Below are 15,337 nucleotides of genomic sequence, written 5' to 3'. Positions count from 1 at the left end.
CCTGTCAAAATAATGATAAATATAATGTAACAATAATAGAAATATTGAAAATATTAAAGACTTTCGTCTGAAAATCCCCTTAAGCTATCAATTTCATGATCATCTTGGGGGATTTTCGCTGACAGATTTAACTGGAAATAATGCGATATATGATATCATCCCGCATTATGTTTCGAAGGACCTTGTAACCCCCTAAAAAAAAAATCCCTTTATTACATTTATTGATATTTTAGGTTATAATGTGTGAACTATCCGTATGTGCATGCCTCGATTATCATATTTCCTGGTACCATTGATTGCGGATATTTGTCTTTCTCAAATAATACATCATCCGGGTAAAGTCGGATGTATAACATTGTAATTTATCATGAAAAGCTGATATGTTTATCTTTTTTTAAACTTCCACCCCATATAGTCTTGTATCTGTCTGATGCCCATTTAGTGATAAAGCGTGTAAAAAGAGCTATATAGGGTATAACAATTTGAAATAGATTTTTTGACTGTTGATATACATGTAGGCATTTTGTAGTAATGTAACACAAAAAGGTGTAGGGGAGTGTGCACGCGCCTGTGTGTGTGAACGTGAGCGTATTTGAGGGTGTGTTTTGTGCTGAATGATAGATAAATTGATTTATGAATACGGTTGTGTGTGTCTGAGGGTGTATCGGTATGAGAGAAAGGGTAGTTTTTGTGGGGGTGTGTGTGCGTGTGTGGGGGGCATAATGTCTTATGTAGGTAATATCTAGAAGCCAGTTGGAATGGGGGGCTAACATGGAGGATGTATGAATATTTTGAAAGTGCCCAGGTTCAGGGAGTGTGTGTGGATGTGGGTGATGGATTTGTAAGTATTTTGCGAGTGCGGCGTTCATGATCGTTTGTTGGAAAGTGAGTGTGTGGGGGGCTATGCGTGTGTGTCGTGTGTAAATTATGTACCGTGTGTCTTAATTTTTCACCAACGCACTCCCGCATATGGAATTATAAGTATACGCTAAGATCGTTGTCTATGCATCATATCAAATTATAATGTGTGTGGTGGCCATCAGTATTAAAATAGGCCTATTTATTTTATACACCCATAACGTTCCAAGAGACCAACTTTAAAGAGAGATTATGAATGATCGCATCTCCAAAATGTTTTATTGACTTATAATTATATCATCATGCGGTATAGACATAAATGATACCCAATATTATATGAAAGAGGCTGGGCGGTACATGACTCCCAAATGATCCACTGACGAATAGAAAGCAAGAAAAAAGAGAGAAGAAAATAATAGAATAGAATAGAATAGAAAAGAAAAGAAAGGAAAGGAAAAGAAAGGAAAAGGGGTTCAATTGGATATTAGGAGTTTTTCAAAGATTTGTAAATTTTGCCCCCATAAGCTGTCTTCGGCCCACTAAAAAAATTGGTCTTAACGATGCTGCTTTTTATACCAATGAACCCTTTGATTTAATGTGTAAGTGGGGGGAACTATTATTCGTTGGTCCTAATTGTTTAAAACTTGATCATTGTTTCATTTTAATCCCAGTCAGTATATCTTGATGATTTAATTTAATATTTCTCTAAATAAATATATAAATGTCAGTATAAAAATATACATATCTTTACTTTCAAATTGGTATTTTCATGATACCGCCAACTTGTATGGACAGATTATTTCTAGAGGTAACTAGCATAAATTCAGATAGTTACATCATACTTAACTTATAAACTTTAATTGTTGATGCCGTAATTGTTGCATCAGTACAGCACTACTGTTAATTATCCTCTTTATTTCTTTACTATTTCTTCTCATTATTGGTAATATTTCTCTTCATTTGCACAGCATTGTGAATAATATTATAATTGTAATTAGTACATTTGTTATTCATGTTATTGTTGTAGCGTATCAAATCATAAATAAAATACAATGGTTTTGTCATAATTGCTCACAGGAAGGTTTCATAAATACATATCTACCGTTCTCCCTGAATGCTTTACATTTACACATTGATTCCCATTAGGTTTTCCCTAAACAGCAGTTAGTCTACATCGAATTGGCATTTATTACGAAGACAAAACTCGACTAATGAGTTTGTCAATAACAATACATCCCAAACTATTTCTTTCATCCTGTGGGTTTTTTCATAGAAAATCCATCTCATTCTGTGAGAATGCGGAATAACTTGCCATTGTTCTGAGGAGCCTTTTTGTACAAATCCTGTAATTAATGTTATCCTTCAGAACCTTTCTTCTCGCATAAAAGTAATTTACTCTATTGTTCAACTACAAGGTTTTGGTGATTATATCTCCTCTCTTTGTACGAGCATTATATTATTTTAATAAGTTAATTATAATCCACTCCCTTTTTTCTTTATCAATTTCTGCTACAATGCGCAAAGGAAATCATAGGAGTGTGTGTGTGTGGGTGTATGTGTTTGTGGGAAGTGTATGTGAAGGTAAAACTTCTCTGTGAAATAGCATTGAGGGTGAAAGCGACTTCTGAAACATTGGAAAAAGAAAAGTAAACTTTGGGGAGAATAGGGGCATTTATTAAGCAAACAAAAAAAATCGGCTGATGAGTTTGTAATATTACAGTACCTTGTCAATAGCAATAGATCCCAAGCTTGCCAATGAAAGCCTGTGAGAAAATGGAAAGAAATTCCATTATTCTGATGAGCCTTTAAACAAATCCCTTAATTAATGTTTTCCTTCAGAACCTCTCTTCTCGCATGATATTATACTGTTTAGCTACAAGGTTTTTATTTTGTTATCTTATTAGTATATCTCCCCTCTTAATACGAGCATTATATTAATGTTATTATTAGTAATCCTATCAATAATTATAACCCGCTCCTTAGTTCTTTATTTCCTGCAACAACGCACAAAGAAATTTATAGCGGGTCTATGCAGGAGGTGTATGAGGAGGTATAGTAAACTTGTCTGAAAAATAACATGGAGGCTGAAAGCGACTTTCGCAATATTGAACAAGGGAATGGAATTTTTTTAAAGAAAGGGGTTATAGTTTTACCAGCAAGGCATCATGTTTCCATATTCTACTTTTCCCGACTTTCTTTATATTTCTTCTATCATTTGTTTCATCAAAAATCAAAAGGGCGATCGCCCTTTTGTCCCTGCCCCCTGTAGGATACATGTATAATATGCTAGTCTTCCCACGATTTGATTTCACTCATATAGTTCTATCACCCTTCAGTCCAGAGAAAACACATTTGACGTCTTTCTTTCTTTATTGATTAATTTTATATTGTTAATAAGAGTAAATAAAGATTAATTCCACCCCCGCAATATTCCCCATTCTTCTTCATACTATTAGTGGAAAAATTAGTGAAAATGCTCTTTAAAATATAGGTTAGTGATGATCGTACTTTAATTGATCAAGAAGCTGTACCACTATCAGTTTCTGAGGTTTCATTAGTAGAGTCGGAGTTTTTAAAATAGAATATGCCGTATAATGTTGACTGAAATGGTTAGCATAAAACCTTCATTTGAACATTGGGTTAATAAGTCAGTAGTTTCGTCCTTGTGCACTATTTCTTTTTTACTTGAAGTATGAGTAAACACCTCAAATGTGTATGTTTAAAAAAATATTGATTGATACAGTATAGGATGGTAAATTTTCACGTACTTTGAAATATGAAATACGACCTCTGTTTCATTGGAATTTCGAATCAATTCGCTTTATCATGTTTATGGGAATAAAACGCACAATTTAGCTGTACCTTATTACATATTGCCGATCCGATTCTTTTTTTTAGTCCAGAGCTTTCGGTCTTAATTGGAATTAAAACCTATTATGCAAAGTTAATTAAGCAATCGTTGATCATTCGTATGAGCAATCGATCGATAAAGTAAACGGAACAATTATCGACTGATTTCAAGCGCGGGAAGAATACCGCAATGTTTGATAATCACCAAGGTATGGAATGCATATTCAATTAAGCTTCTTGGCCTTTCACGCCACAGTCATACGGGACCAACTCCAGACCGATCACAGCTTACGTTCTTATCAATGACATACCATTCCATGATGTAAAAAAAATAATCGTTTTTGTTGGTGTAACTGTGCATCTATCGGTAGATCCATATCGCTTATTGTCATTCATCAAAATCTGCTGATAGGAGTAACGTTTAACACAGTGTGGCATTTTAGTGGTTCATGGAAAACATTTTCATTATGATGTCCATCGTTTCCAAAAATATATTTATGTGTTAAAACAAAAATCATTCAATGTTCTGTCGGTATTGAAACTAAATGAGGCAATCTCGAAATTAATTAGGCCCACTGTTCATATGATGTAATTTTGTAGATATAATTAAATAATTATCATCTATATTTATTTATTTATTTATTTATTTCTGATATTTTGACAGGGTAGCCCATTCACCAATAAGTAGTGGTCTTCCATGGGGCCCTGAATAACAATAAACATATTTACAAAATGCATAACGTATGTACAGAATGTTACGGCATTAAAATTCACATTAGGATTTGAATGTAAAACGAAACATTAACAAACTTAGCAGCAAACAAAACGCAGACGGACACTCGTTTGACGTATAATCAAATATCAATAAATCAAATTAACTAAGAATGACATCTTGAAAATACTAATGATATACACCAAATCATCAAGGTCATGCTAACACAAAATACGCACAACAGTGGATGTTCCGCAAGTTATTTATAAATTGCAAGTTCTTTTAAACATTCTCTTAAATGAAATGACAGAAGGAGCTGTTTTAATTGAATTATCGAGCTTATTCCATTCAAATATTGAAGAAACAATTGGACTACACTTATAACAATCAGTGCGAAGCTTGGGCACGCGTAAATATCCACTGTCTCTCTGTCTGGTATGATGTTCATGTACATCATTTGGATTGGTTAAGTTTACCTGAAGGTAAGAAGGTGCTGTATTATGAACACATTTATATATCATCAAAACGCGACTGAGCTCAAATCGTTTGTCTAGTGTCATCCATTTAAGACTTGCGAACAAATCAGCCGACGTATATAAGTATTTTTTTCTGTTAACCAATGCAGTAGAGCGTTTCATCAACAGTTATAGTCCGTCATGTTGTCAGATCTGACAACTTTCCTTGATTTTGACGGCCAATCAGAAACACAGTTCCTACAGTGTACGGTCAGCTGAAACATTCGTCGCCTGACATCTGAAAAGTCCTTTCATGAAACGCTCTCCAGGTTTTCATTTACATTTTTCTTTTATAAAAAATATTTGCCTATTCGATTGGTTCAACGTCTGTTTGTTTGTTTTTATAGTACGTAATGGCTGAGCCAGAACCGGAAATCAACGTTGAGCCAGAAACCCATGTTGAGCCTGAGCCGACCGTTGAACCTGAACCCAACATAGAACCAGAACCCAGCGCAGAGCCTGGAATGTTTGGAGAACCAGAACCCAACACAGAGCCTGAAATCTTTGGAGAGCCAGGTCCCAGCACAGAGCCTGAAATCTTTGGAGAGCCAGGTCCTGAAGTCAACGATTATGGACCAAATGGTCATCTCTTTGGAAACCAGACACCAGATGCCGAACCGCAGTATGACTTTTCCAGCACCTTTGGAATCTGGTGGGATCTTCATTGCTATGGACTAGGGGCAATCTTCTTGTTGATTGCCATCTTCGCTGTCAGATCAACCATCCTCATGCTGTGCAGAAAGCAGGGCAGAGTATCCAACACCAAACCGTTCCTCCTGTTTGTCAATATCCTTGTGGTTATTTTATGTCTGCTCAGGGCGCTCTATCTCTTTGTAAATCCCTACAATGTGTCGGGATTCTTTCCAGTTGTAGTGAACAATATCCTCTTCAATATCCCGTTCCCATGTATGACGACTTGCTTCGCGATGATCCTGTGGGTGCTTCGTGAAGTCGGACAGGTCAAACTGACGGTGCAATCCCGCAGCAGGAGCTTGAGGGCGCTTTTCACCATAGCCGTCACTCACCTAGGTTTGGTGATCATCGTCAGCGCAATAATCGAACTTACGCGAAATGAGATCTTGTTGATTGTGATGTGCCATGGGTTCTTCGTCGTCTGGGAAATATTTCTCTGCTGTTCTGCAATCGTCCTGATGTACAGGATCAGCAAGGCGATCAGGGAGACGGGGAAAACTCTGGTCAGTATTTCAACAAGAGGACGTTCGCCAGCTCGCAAAGACAACAAGAATGATGAGAACATGAACATACGTAAAGTGGAAGAGTCAATGGATGAAAACTGTGACAAATCGTCTTCTGATCGAACACTTGGCAATACTTACGACAAAATCAGCAACACACAACTTACAAATCCTTATATTAGGCCTATTGATGGCAAACCCGATGATCTTGAAAAGCTTGATTATAAAGTCAGTAAAACCTCCTCTCAGCAACAGCTCGATCCTGCTTTCTTGGATGTCGGGACAAAGGAAGAAATCACAAAAAACACGAATACTAACGGAAATTGCGACGGCATGACTTCTCCTGCTTCGGGTCCTGGTAAGCCTATTCGGTCAACAGTGTTCGGTGTTGCAAGAAACTTTCTTTCTTCCCTCTCTCGATATGGCAGCAGCCGAGCCAAGATGGAAATGAATGACACCAAAGGACTCTCCGTCGTGTCATCTGAATACTTTGCCACTTCAAAAGATGGCGACTCCATTAAAACTACGGATCACCGACCAACTAGTTACAATTGTGACTCCAAGAATACAATGGACATGAAAATACACCAGGACTCAGGTCACAAGCTGTCCTTCAACCGGAGACAGAGCATCAAAACCAAGCAAACTGGACCTCCGGGACAACCGAAGCATCCTCAACGAGGCAACAGTCGTTCAGCTCATTCTACCTCGACAGACATGGGCAAGAGAGCGAGACTGACGAGGAAGGTCACCCGAATCACGGTGGTTACTACTTTGACCAGTTGCATCGCAGCCATCCTCAACCTTCTCTTCGTCTTGTCTGTGTTTCCCGGTACCCACATCCTAAAGAATTCTGAATATTGGCTGTTTGTTTTCTATAACTGCTTCAGGTAAGTGCAATCTCTGTTGAAATATTTTTTTTTCAAAAAAAAAAAAAAAAAAAGAGGGAAAACCTTTTTTTCAATCAAATGAAACGGTCGTGTTGCCCTCTTCGCCTCCACCTTTCCAAACCCAAACCTCTGTCAAATTCCCTGGCGCCTTTATGATTATAGTGCACATAATTTTTTTATAAAAAATATAATATTATAGCAAAAGAGCCGGCACAATTGTTTTTAAGAAACATTTATTTTTAAGTAACAACATTTAATTTTAAGAGAAAAAAAGGAAAGGGAAGACAAAAAAGGGTAAATCAAACTAACAAAAAAGCACTTTGATGTAGATAAGGAAAACGAGTGTGTTTATGGGAATAAGAAATTGATCATATTTAGCACTTGTAAAGAATACTAGTATGCCTATTATCACATTCTCCTCCTATTTGTCTTCATTTTGGCATTACTTGAAATATCGTATTAGGCGGTCACCAACTGTCCCCTATCGCCTATGGCATGTATGGCACCGAACCTTTTGGTGGCAAATATCATCTCAATTCCGATACGGAAATTAGCTCATGAATAAAACAAAGTCATTTTAACGATGGAGAAAGCACTTCAGGCTATTAAAAATTATCGCATTTTTTTCAAAAGTAGGCCCTATGGTGCGATTTAAAATACGTTAATAACACGCTTTTGATTTAAGAAATCTAAGAAGAATAAAATCCTTAATAAGCTTGTGTGGAAAACAGACAAATCAAGGGGTATAAAGATCGTTGACAGTTTGAGAGCCACCCACATCCATGACATTAGACAAACGATAAGAAAGTTATGAGATTTTTACGAGTTGAGATTTTATGGAGATTGCCCCTTTGGCAAGGCAATGATCAAAATGTTTGATGTCACACATCATTGCAACTCATTAATTTGTACACTGATAATATATTCCAAAACATCTAATGTATTTGGAAAAAAACATCTGAAAAGTGGGTGTTTAAGTAAAAATATAATGAATTATTTAAGTGTGTCATGACATATCGCATTGCCAATGTGAGGATGCCCATAACGCATTGTGATTTCAATATTCAAAAGCTCATAAACTTTCTTATATTTCCTCCAATTGTTCTCAAACTTTCGTTCCTCTTATTCGATTATTTTTTCTTATAAAAGCAAACTTGATTCTAGAATTTCATTTTCCTTTAAGCATGTTAAGCCAATTTATCACGCTGCATCTATTTTTATGTCTCTCATTCTTTGCAGGGTCACTGAGATTGCTATGGCTTGTGTCATACTTTACTTTGTAGCTCAACCCATGCCCAAATCAAGGACACAGGCAAGATCAACGGTGAAAAAATAACTTGTAAAGGGGGTGAAGCAATGTTAGGGCCACCGCACACCTTACGACTGGTCCACGGACCGATTTTCGAACGAATTGCATTTCGCTCATTTTCTGAAAATGTGAATGAAAAAGTATATCTTTATTTGAAGTTCAAATTAACTGAAAGAATATTGATAAAACAAATTTGGATGATTGGAAGCCTATATTTTGGAGTAAAGACCAAATTAGTTTCAAATCGATCCAATCGTACGATTGATATGACGTCAATTCGACTAGATATTAAATTCTTTTTTATTTTAATGATAATGATAGCATAGTCACATATTTGAGCATAGGTATTTGTTAGATGATTTAGAATATTACACAGTGCGATATTCCGTGTCTCAATATGAGCATTAAATTACGTTCTATTCCAAAATCGGGTGGCAGACCAATCGTAAGGTGTGCAGTGGCCTTAAGATACATCTCTCAGCGTGTCATAAACATATGGAACGATTCATATCCAGACGTCATCACTATCACCTTTAGATTTAGATTTAGATTTAGATTTATTCATTTTCCGTTCACAAAGCACAACAAAATCAAATACATAGTCAAAATTTACAGTAGTACAACATAAATCAGAATAAGGTATAAACAATGAGAACTAATGCAAACTAAAGTAACTTTGACTATAATAACTATATAAAACAGAACGGAGGGGCTTGCCAAGAAAAGCGAAGCTTGTATGGGAGGCAAGCCCCCGTAACTTAGTTTCAATACGTATATTACAAAACTATAGTATAAAGGAGAGACGGAAGACAGTTTAAAAGGAGGTTATACAAAATATCGAAAGTAACAAAGAAAGAGTGAACCAAATTAGAAAAAAATGATAATAGTAATAACAATAATAATAATAAAAAAATAACATTATGGTTACAATAATTGTGATTATGAGGGAGGAACAGAGAGGCAAATGTAGGGAGAGAGGGGGTGCAGGTACAATTGGAGGTGCAAGGAACATGGCAGGTACGAAAACAGGTCGGCAGGCAAGTTGTATGCTGGGAGGTAAAAAAAAGTTTTTTTATATAGTTTTGGTTATATGGTAGATTGACTTGTTTGTGTAAAGTATTGGCAAATAAGCATCTTTTTAAGGTTATGTTTAAAAATTGTGATACTTGGGGATTCCTTAAAGGCGTTGGGCAAGGAATTCCAATATACGGGACCAGAAAAGACAAAAGAATTTTTTGCAAGTAAAGTTCGGGTTGGAGGTAGGTGATAAGAGTTTTGTTGTCTTGTAGGATAATCGTGTACAGAGGAGTTTTTGCAGAACATAAATGAAAAAATTGCGGGGAGATCATCTTTATTTAGTTTGTACATAAATTGGCCGAGTTGGAACAGATATATATCATTAACTTTAAGGATTTTGTTTTCAAAAAATAATTTATCTGTGTGACATCTGAAATGTGTATGAAATATTATCCTAAGTGCTTTTTTCTGTAACAAGAGTATCCTATGTAATTGTGTTTGAATTGCACAACCCCATGCCAAAATACCGTAATTAATGTATGGTAATATTAAGGTGTGATATAGTGTAAGTAGTGTACGAGATGGAAGAAAAAATTTGAGCTTGTTGATAATTCCAATATTTCTTGAAATTGTTTTGCATATATTGTCGATGTGTGGTTTCCATGATAATTTATTATCAATAAGTACACCCAAGAATTTTGTTTCAGAGACATTTTCAAGGACAGTGTTTTCAAAAATGAGATTGTCGGGCAAACTATTTATTCTATTACTAAATAACATGTAATTGGTCTTTTGTAAGTTAAGTGAGAGTTTATTTGCCTTGATCCATTCAGTCACATGCATGAGTTCAGAGTTAACAATCCTAATAAGTTGGTTTATGTTATCATGAGAAAAGAAAATGTTGGAATCATCAGCAAAAAGTATGAATGAAAGTAAATTTGAAGTTTTGTGGATGTCATTGATGTATGTGATAAAAAGAAGAGGGCCAAGTAAGCTACCCTGTGGTACCCCGCATGTAATTGGAAGGTTGGATGAATTGTGATTATTTATTGATACAAACTGAGTCCTATCTGTAAGGTAGCTCTTGAACCACTCCAAGGCCTTCCCCCTAATACCGTAGTGAGATAGTTTATGCAAAAGGATTTCGTGGTTAATGGTGTCGAAGGCCTTGGAGAAGTCCAGGAAAATACCGACAGTATGACAGCCTTTATCAGTGGAAGTAGTGATTTTGTTAATGAAAGATAAAATTGCATGCGAGGTGCTGTGATTTTCGCGAAACCCAAACTGAAAGTCCGAAAAGATATTGTTTTTTTTAAAGAACGTACTAGTTCGTGTATGGACAAGTTTTTCAAGAATTTTCGATAATGAGGTGAGCAATGATATGGGACGGTAGTTGGAGACTAGCTGATTATCTCCTTTTTTAAAAAGAGGGACTACTTTTGCGATTTTCATAAGATTGGGTACCTTTCCTGTGTTCAAAGAAATATTAAAAGTATGCACCAAAGGATCGACGATAGCCAAAATAATTTTCTTAAGTAGGAAGTTGGAAATACCGTCAAATCCCGGGCACTTTTTGGACTGCAGACTGTTAACAATATTTATAATTTCTCTTGAACTTGTAGGATTAAAAAATATGGAGTTTGGGTTTGGGTTGTCGAGAAAATTGTTGTAAGATTTATTCGTTTGAGGAATTTTGCTTGCTAAATTGTTGCCAACTTGTGAAAAATATGAATTAAACTCTCTTGCTATTATTTTATTGTCATCAGTGATGGTATTGTTTGATTTTATTTTTGTAATTGTAGAACTCTTCTTTTTATTGTTTAATGCCCCATTGATGATTTTCCATGTGTTCTTCATATCATTTTTGTATAAATCGAGTTGAGAAGTGTAATATTCTTTTTTCGCAATACGGAGTAAAGATGTAAGAGTGTTTTTATATGAAGTGTACTTGTAGCGAGATGTATCACTTGGTTTAGTTATGTATTTATAATATAAATTGTTCTTGCGGTTGATGGATCTTAAGAGTGATTTAGTAATCCAAGGGTGGATAGGGATCTTTTTATAATTTGATCTTCTGTTAGTTGTAAGGGGAACATGGGTATCTAGAGAAGATGTTAGTATGGTAATAAAACAGTTGTATGCATCGTCAGCGTCCGATGAGTCATATACAGTAGACCAGTCTGTTATGTTTAAATCATTAATCAAATTGGTTATGTTGTCGTCAGTTATCTTTCGGAATGTAGGATTAAATGTTTCTTTATTGACACTTTTGTTCGTAGATAATTTAGCAAAAATTGGAAAGTGATCAGAGATGTCACTAAGAATAATACCAGCTTTATGATTTTGTCGAATTGTATTACTGAAAATGTTGTCTATTATAGTGGCTGAGTTATTCGTCACTCTTGTCGGCTTAGTAATAAGGGGCAAAAAAGAATGTGATAGAAACATTTCAAGAAACTCTTGCGAGGTGCTATTAGTGTTGCAATTTACTAAGTTAATATTGAAGTCACCCATAAAAAAACAATCTTTATTTTTCAAAAGAGGATTTAGTAGAATTTCATTCAGGGTTTCTAAAAAAGCATTGGCATTTGAATGTGGAGGTCTATAAAATACACCTAGCATAAAGTTTTTACCCCTTGGATTTATGATTTCAACAAAAAGTGTTTCTAAAACATCGTTAGATATTGTCATGTTAGCTATAAGAGTATAATCGTATTGTTGCGGTATGTAAAGTGCGACGCCACCCCCTGGTCTTCCTGTTCTATTATTAACAATCAAATTAGAATTGGGGAGTGAGAAGAGGGAACATGGATTGTCCGAGAACCACGTTTCAGTTAAACCAATGAATGACGATTGCGGAAACTGGTTGTTATCTAGAAATAACTTAAGTTTATCAAAATTTTTGCTGGCACTGCGAATGTTTAAATGGAGAAGAAAGGGGTTTTCCTCCGCTTTATCTGACGTAACGAATGATCTGAAATGTTGTTCTGTGAAATATTGTGATGTAACGAGCTGCCCGCATTGATCATTGGAATCGAAAGTGTAATTAAGATTAGCGGTATTGTTATTCATAAAATTTCGTATGTGTGTATCGTAGTTGGAATTTTCATGATTATCTAATGTTTGAGTAGTGCCACGTTGCGCCGAGAGAGACAACAAGTCATCATTGTTCAAGAAACTAAATGGAAACTTAGTTAAGTCGGTCATTAAAATGGGAGGAATTAAACAATAGTACCTAACGAATAGAATACACTATGCCATATACTTAACTACCTTTAAATAGTTTACAAAAAAACAAAAACAAACAGACAAACACAAAAACAAAAAGACAAACAAAAAACAAACAAAAAATGAAAAAAAGAAAGAAAGCAAAACGTAAGTGAACAAAATAAGAAAATAATATAGACAACAAAATGTTCATCCTGTATCCGTCTCTCCTGTAAAATTATGACATAATAAAATCAAGTGAGGATACATCAGTACAAATTAGAAAACCGTATACTAGTAACCAAATACAAGATTTAAGCCTAAATGATCAGGAGAAAGCAAAATAGATCGATCAACCATCAAGCGAACCGAGACTACAGATATATTGGTCTCTATACTGTAAATTTATATATATAAAAAACAAAAAAATACCGAAGATAATCGATTGGAAACAAATTAAATTTTTTTTTTTCCATTTGCAAACCATACTTTTTAAAACAATATAAATAGCACGATTCCGTTACTCGAACAGACGGTATGAGGTTGCGTAAGCTAGGTCGACGCAGAAAAATACATATTTTCAAGATAATAATTTGAGAAAACAATTAGTTATGATTCTGAAAGTAAACAGCTGGGTGTTTCAGAAGGCTAGACGGAGCTACGAACGGCGTACGCACGACTGACTACCCTTTATTGAGAAAATCAGCAATTATGAGGGGTATAAATGAATAAATAATAAATAAAGGGGTATAGATGAATAAATAAATAATGAGGGGTATATCCGTAGAGTTGCCCTGTGGGTATATCTAGAAGAAACGTGAAGATAGTGCCACCAGTCGCGCGCGCAGCCGCGAGCAGCCCACGAACAGCCTTATGAAATGGCTCCCTGAAACGAAAAAAAAAAAAAAAAAAAAAAAAAAAAAAAAAAAAAAAGGTAGTTCAGTTAGGCGAAAACGCCGAACGTGAAAGAATCCACGTGTACAATATTGACTAACTGCATTCAACCAGCACAACCGTAGAACTTTGATCTAAAAAAATTACTCAAACTTCAGAATGAGTATTAATATATAAATATATTGATATGACATCCAAGGTAGCATCTCCGGAAATAAGGATTTATAAGTATGAGTGCGCCTAGTCAGAAACTTGTGCTTTTTTGTTTGTTTGGATGGGCAATGATAAATGTTCTCAAGCTGAGAGGGTTGGACTCACTCATGCGTCAACATGATAGGAGATGTGTTTACAAATGACATTATAGATGTGTATACAAATCACATTATAATAATTATGCAGGTAAACCCGGTACTTTTTCAATAACCTTGTTTGTTTAGATACGCAATGATAAATTTTCCCAAGCTCAGAGGGTTGGACTCACTCATGCGTCAATTACAAATGACATCATAAAAAATTGTGCAGGAACATCCGGTACTTGCTCAATAACAGGTAAAAAGTTTTGATTTGGACAGTCATTGAATGAAATCGGATTAACCGACAAAGTGCGACTTCATTCCGATCACTGTACAATAAGTATATTTCCAAAGACAGAATATTTAGAACCAAAAAGCATCACGGAATGATCACGGAACATAAGGCACGATGTATACCAGACCCTGTACTCACGCTTGTAAATTTGTGAACTCAATTCCTTGTCAATCGGCAAACATATTGTTATGCGAAGAGATAAAATGAGAATAAATACGCAAAACGTATATATGTCTATGCACATTACTACCAGGGAAATTTTAGTAAAACTAGAAACATCAAGTTTTTACATTTAGTCTAAATGCCAGAGCCACTGCTTAATTGGTAGCTAATTACTCTATCAGGAAAAAATTGGGACATTTTCATTAACTAAAGGCGAAACATTGTGGAAAAGCATCCCTATAATATGAACCACTCTCTGGTCGACTTTGCTTACAAAAAACATTGACAATTACATGAGAGAGAACCGGAATATGAAGCAAGCATAACATGAAAACGTGACTGAATTTGCAATTGAACCTAGCGTTGAATTCAAGGGGTTGATAACAGATAAATTAAAATGAATAAAGTTCAGTACCTCAAGCTGAGGATTATGAGGTCGAGTATGAATGATTGCTGTACACAAAAATATCTTTGTGGAAAGCTATAAGAGTACGTTGAAGTCAACAGTGCAACGTGGAACCCTTAACATTCGAAAACGGACTCCCAAAAACAAATAAAACAAAAAACTGTTTGCAACATGCCAATGGCTGTTACCATTTACTAAATAAACTAAAGTAACATGATGATAACCCAAGAAAGTGTTGCATGCCGCTCATCTCACAACTGAGATCTCTGAGCCCACGAACAGCCCGAGGAAATGCCCCCCCCCCCGAAATACAATTTAAAGGGGAAATATGTGCTAAATTAGAGGAGATCGCCGAACGTTCATGGTTCCACATGTACAAGGTTGACAGGATTAATTCAACATGACAACTACAATTCTGACATGTCCGATCGCAATGTCGTTCGAAGAATAATGTACAAAAATGGAGTGCGTCCAACCGGAAACATAAAAACATAGCTCTCTAGATGCACATTCGCTAAGAGGGAAGTATGTCGGGTTGGACTCACTCATGCATAGGCAGCAACAAATGAAAAGTGTTTTAAAGAGACAACACTACCAAATGTGAAAAAGTAAAAGTTTTCATTTGAACTGTCACAAGCATCAAATTGACTGGTAAAACCTTTTCTTTCTAATGACTTTATAATACATTAATAAAGAACCATAAAGGATCAAGGAACATGGAAAGTAAGGCACG

General features: G+C 35.6%; 1 protein-coding gene across 1 annotated transcript; it reads left to right on the top strand.

Moving 5' to 3' along the window:
• The first annotated feature begins 5,275 nt into the window (after nt 1-5,275).
• Nucleotides 5,276-9,201, top strand: LOC129276862 (uncharacterized). Its single transcript, XM_054913262.2, has 2 exons — nt 5,276-7,021; nt 8,261-9,201. Exons 1-2 carry the CDS (start codon nt 5,289-5,291, stop codon nt 8,355-8,357), a joined length of 1,830 nt encoding a protein of 609 aa, XP_054769237.2. The 5' UTR covers nt 5,276-5,288; the 3' UTR covers nt 8,358-9,201.
• The last annotated feature ends 6,136 nt before the right edge of the window (nt 9,202-15,337 follow it).

The sequence above is a fragment of the Lytechinus pictus genome, chromosome 14 (genome assembly GCF_037042905.1).
Source record: "Lytechinus pictus isolate F3 Inbred chromosome 14, Lp3.0, whole genome shotgun sequence".
NCBI classification, from domain to species: domain Eukaryota; kingdom Metazoa; phylum Echinodermata; class Echinoidea; order Temnopleuroida; family Toxopneustidae; genus Lytechinus; species Lytechinus pictus.
Note: the sequence above shows the minus strand (reverse complement) of the source record. Positions and strands in the feature narration are given on the sequence as shown.